The 5,000-nt window shown below is 31.4% G+C and overlaps 2 protein-coding genes across 4 annotated transcripts in view; one reads left to right on the top strand and one right to left on the bottom strand.

Moving 5' to 3' along the window:
• LOC113825046 (uncharacterized) overlaps positions 1-1,433 on the top strand; it is a 21,369-nt gene extending 19,936 nt beyond the window's left edge. Inside the window, exon 7 of the mRNA XM_070145041.1 lies at positions 1-1,433. This exon is cut by the window's left edge and continues 815 nt beyond it. The gene's annotated coding sequence lies outside the window, so the exon portion shown is untranslated.
• The window catches only part of spict (magnesium transporter spict), a 14,499-nt gene continuing 9,534 nt past the window's right edge, over positions 36-5,000 (bottom strand). For all 3 annotated transcript variants that reach the window (XM_027377819.2, XM_027377818.2, XM_027377817.2), the window contains exon 9: positions 36-4,947. In XM_027377819.2, coding sequence (XP_027233620.1) covers positions 4,770-4,947 — 178 coding nt within the window. In that variant the 3' untranslated portion in view covers positions 36-4,769. The remainder of the gene's footprint in view (positions 4,948-5,000) is intronic.

The following is a 5,000-nucleotide window of genomic DNA, read 5'->3' as shown; positions in this document are numbered from 1 at the left end:
TTAAAAAATGCATTAGGAATAAAGCACTCTATATCCAAAGTTATATATTTATTTAACATGAGTTACATACAGTTTCAAAGTAGTAACACTGAGTCTGGTGTCGAAATACACTGGTCCCTTCTGCTACCTGCAGGTTGAGGGGTAAAATGTAAGTGGGGAAAAAAGGAATGCTTAAGCTTTCCTACAAGAGCAACAAAGAAACCTGCAGTCACAAATTCAAAAACAATGTGCAGCATTTCCAAAACCAACCCATATCTTCAATTACACAACAAAGGTTTTAAGATATGGGTAAGAATGTGTTTGTTAAAAATCCACTTTCTAAGAGAGAAATATCAAGTCATATTTTTTGGATATATATGAAAGCACTGACACTGATGTGTTACATAACTTGTGCTGCTGCAGATTTTGAAATGGATTAGAATACAAACTTTAACTTGCTTATGTGTCTATGTATGTGTGAGTGTCTGCATGTTCAGGTGTGTCTATGTGCATGTGCGCATTCACGTGTGTGTATGCCCATGTATAGGTTCGTGTGTGTGTGTGCAGGGGTGAATGTATGCATTCATGCCTGTGAGCATGTGGGGTCAGCCCTCTTAGTTAGTTTTAAAACAATCAGTATATCAGTAGTAACAGACAATGCAGACAGTAACATTAGACAAGTAGTAGACAAATTACCAAGAAAATAACCTCCATACGACATACATATTTGCACAAATCATACTATGGAGTGAAATTATCATATTTCACATACAAAGTCATATAATACTGAACATACTATTACATATACAGAATTCATACTAAAGAATCTGAAACTAAACAAAACAATCTGATTGCAATCTTCATTACTTCCGTATCTGTAATATTGATTAAAAAAAAAACCCAAACCACTATTCTCAGGATAATGCGAAGAAAACCCTTTACCAACAATGCAGAATACTTAAACGAAAAAAAATATTTACAACATAATCAGCATGAACACTTTACAATGCCCGATGATGAATAATGAAAACAGGAGGAATAATTATGCTCTGTGAAAAGCGCAACACTATATTAATAAACCGTACTATTATCAATCATTGGTAATTATGATTTTCAGAAAAGATATATACAATAATTATTATCAATACAAATAATTTCAAGAGTAATAATATACATATTTGGCCTAAGATTAAGCCTTAGTATGTTTTTCCAAATTACTGAAGACCAAAATTTTACTAAAACTTATCATGAGAAAAAACAAGGAAAAAAACATTGTCCTAAATTTTAGCCCTACTCAAAAATGGCTGTAATAAATTTATCAATTTACTAATCTATTGGAGACTGCAATGGTGTCATACTTATAAGTTACTTTGGCATTCATATGCTAGCCCATTACCTTCAGGCTGGCAAGAAAAGAAAAGAAAAGAAAAGAAAAAGAAAAAAAATAAACAAAAGATTTCTTTAGTATGAACTAATTTCACTTAGCACATTCAAATATCTTTGAGTGTTTATGAGGTGTATCTAAACTAAACAATTCCAGACTCTGGAATGCGTAGTATGGAACACAGTACGTTAAGGTAAATTTCCTATTCGAGATTCTAACAACTTTGTCCACCCACTTAAAAAATAATAACAATAACAACTAAAAGTGCTCATTAACAAGTTTTCTATGTCTGATTAAAATAAGCACCAAAGGAGGGAAATAATAATATAACTCAACAAGTTGCACTAGCAGGAAAAAAATCTACGTAATTCCATGCGATGAAAGGAGAGAGAGAGAGAAAAAAAGTAATTAATGATATGATACCCTGCCCTTTTACCTGTCACTAAAGAGGAGAGAGAGAGAGAGAGAGAGAGAGAGAGAGAGAGAGAGAGAGAGAGAGAGAGAGAGAGAGAGAGAGAGAGAGAGAGAGAGAGAGAGAGAGAGAGAGTGAGAGAGAGAGAGAGAGAGAGAGAGAGAGAGAGAGAGAGAGAGAGAGAGAGAGAGAGAGAGAGAGAGAGAGAGAGAGAGAGAGAGAGAGAGAGAGAGAGAGAGAGAGAGAGAGAGAGAGACTTACTTCACCAAAAAACCTAATTACTACTGAGAAAAATGCCTTGGTAATCCTGGAAAAGGCAGAAAATATTATGCAACAAATCACTGAGAAAATACTTATGCAAATCAAAAATGCCTCAAAAATCCAATCTAGGCTAAAAGAACAATAGACTTTACTCAAAAGCGAGGTTATATATTCATAACTAAATCACCCTATATAAATTGTAAGTACTGGTAATCAGAGCTAGCTTCTCTGAATAAACCATTTTGTTCCCAAGTATCTCAGACAGTTCATCTCTCATTTTTCATCACACCTATTACAAGAGAAAGATGTGATCTCTGTTTCGAATTAACATTAAAAGTTTATGACAAAATCATTCTTCATTGCCCAGTCCTAATTAATCATGCCATTTGGCCAATTTATATATGTGTATGTGTATGTGTATGTATATGTATATGTGTGTGTGTATATATATATATATATATATATATATATATATATATATATATATATATATATATATATATATATATATATATATATATATATATATATTGGTATATACATATATGTATACACACACACACACACAAATAGAGATATATATATATATATATATATATATATATATATATATATATATATATATATATATATATATATATATATATATACACACACACACACATATGTATACATACACATATATCTATACATATGTATGCACGTACATATGCACACACACACACACATATATATATATATATATATAATAAATAAATATAGATAGATAGATAGATATAGATAGACAGATAGAGATGTATATATATGTGTATATCTATATGTACATGTATATGTACATGAGCAATGCCAAAAAATATTTAATATCGTGCCGCAAGTTCACAAAGCGGACAAGGGGACAATACTGCTGTGTCCTAAAAATTGTCAATCATCTAATAAACCTGAAAAAATTAAAGAAAAAAAAGAACAGGAATGAGAATGAGAAACGTATCTCATATTATTCGTTCATCTTCAAAACTAAAAAAACATTTTCATGATGCAAAACTACTACTTTTTAAAAGTGATCCTTCAGACATTCTCTGCTTTGTTTTCCTCAATCAATATGTTACAGAGATAAATGAAAGGTTAGGCACATCCTTCTTCATTAACCATTAAAATGTATATAAAACATGTAATAATATGTAAGTAGCATTAAAACCTGGTTGTTTCCCCATTAAATAAATAAGTAAAATAAAAAAGAGGTTAATCTTTGTCATGTACACATATGTATGCCATGTTCTTTCAGTGACTCTTATTAATCTTTAATTTTGAAAAAATCATCAATTAGTCTATGTTAAGTATCTGTGCCTATAGCTGCACCAGGTAAAGATAACCATCCTGCAACTTACAATGAAAATGCAATAAAGAAAGTAAGAGAGAAAAAATAATACTAGAAAGAAATAAATTATACCAGAAAGACAGAAAACAATAATGATGGTCCTAGAGTAAGCACGGAATGAAGTGAAACTGAACAAAACTAAAGCATACAAACAAGTACAGTTAACTTTCTTGTTCTTTTAGAAAGTATGCCCAAAAATTAATACTATGTTTGATTTCAAGAACACTGCCTGCTTACGACAGTCAAATTCATTAAAATTATTATGCATGAAAAAAGGGACAAATATATCTTTTTCTCACCATATGTGCTAAGATTTCTAGCTAAATAATGTTAGAGAAAACTTAATTCATGTCCAAAAATCCTAAATTCTGCGGATATATGAGAATATATATGTATGTGGTTGTATTTATGTGTATAACTGTGTGCAGATACAATTATATGTTTTATGTGTACCATCTTTTCTACACCGGACATTTCTCTTGGAGAAAAATATATCCACTATAACATGGAGTTCAATTGTATAGATGCATCCAAAGTTACAAACACTGTCAGACATGCTTCAATGGAGTAATTGCTCTTTTCAAAAAAAAAAAGAAAAGAAAAAAAAGGGGGGAGGGGGACCAAGAGCATGTTAGAGTGGAGATGCTTTTAACAATAGATCCAGTTCTATTGCATTCCATAGTCAAATATATACTTCGCCTTAGGAAGGATACTGATATAAATACCATAAAATATAATTTAAATTACCATTCAGGTTATATAATTTTATCCGCATGTTAAAAAATCTCAAGGATTGTAATCTTTATAATAGGTTTTAAATTTATAATGGTATTCTATATTATATAGTACTTTTTGATAATGTTCTAATTTTCTATGATGACATTCAATTTGATATATTATGTTTTTTGATAATGTAAACATAATCAGCCTTAAAAATCTTGTAGAAAATTTGTTTAGTTTAGTTGGCAACCCACTGAAATACTTCTATTCAGGTTTGTTTAGAGCTCATATATTCAGAATACAGACTACCATATTTTTTTAGGAAGAGAGCAAGACATTTGGTTCTCATATAAAAGAATCATCACAGTTGTATACTTCAAGTAGTTACCAAAAATACTTTAATCACGTAAAATTCTATTTGTAACCTCCATCTTCAAAAAAAACAACTTTCTTCTCCCTCTACTGTATAAAAGTGAGAAACCCATAACCTATCAAAGCACTCTGAACGAGAGCAGTAATAACAGTAATAATAATAATAATAAAAAAAAAAATCTTTAGCACTTCAGTCGTCATCATTGAGCATAATTGAATTATATGGAACGGTGGCAGAGGAATGATGTTGTGCTTTGTCCCAAGCTTTAGTAAACCCTCTTATTGGAGCCATATGAGAGGGGCTCGGAGGTAATTAGTCCCTCCTCCTCCTCTGACAGTGGTGTCACTTCGTTTCCTGTGTCCTCCGTGCTGTTTCGCCTTGATTCACTGACTCCACCGGCCATGAGCATGGTCGACATGCCTGTCCAAGTGATGTCCATGTCCCTGAGGAATTAAAGCCGGTAAGAAAAGAAACAAAAGCTAAGAAAGTATTTTAA

Source organism: Penaeus vannamei, chromosome 33, assembly GCF_042767895.1.
Source record: "Penaeus vannamei isolate JL-2024 chromosome 33, ASM4276789v1, whole genome shotgun sequence".
In the NCBI taxonomy this organism is placed as follows: domain Eukaryota; kingdom Metazoa; phylum Arthropoda; class Malacostraca; order Decapoda; family Penaeidae; genus Penaeus; species Penaeus vannamei.
The sequence above is the reverse complement of the archived record's forward strand: the minus strand, read 5'-3'. Positions and strand labels throughout refer to the sequence as shown.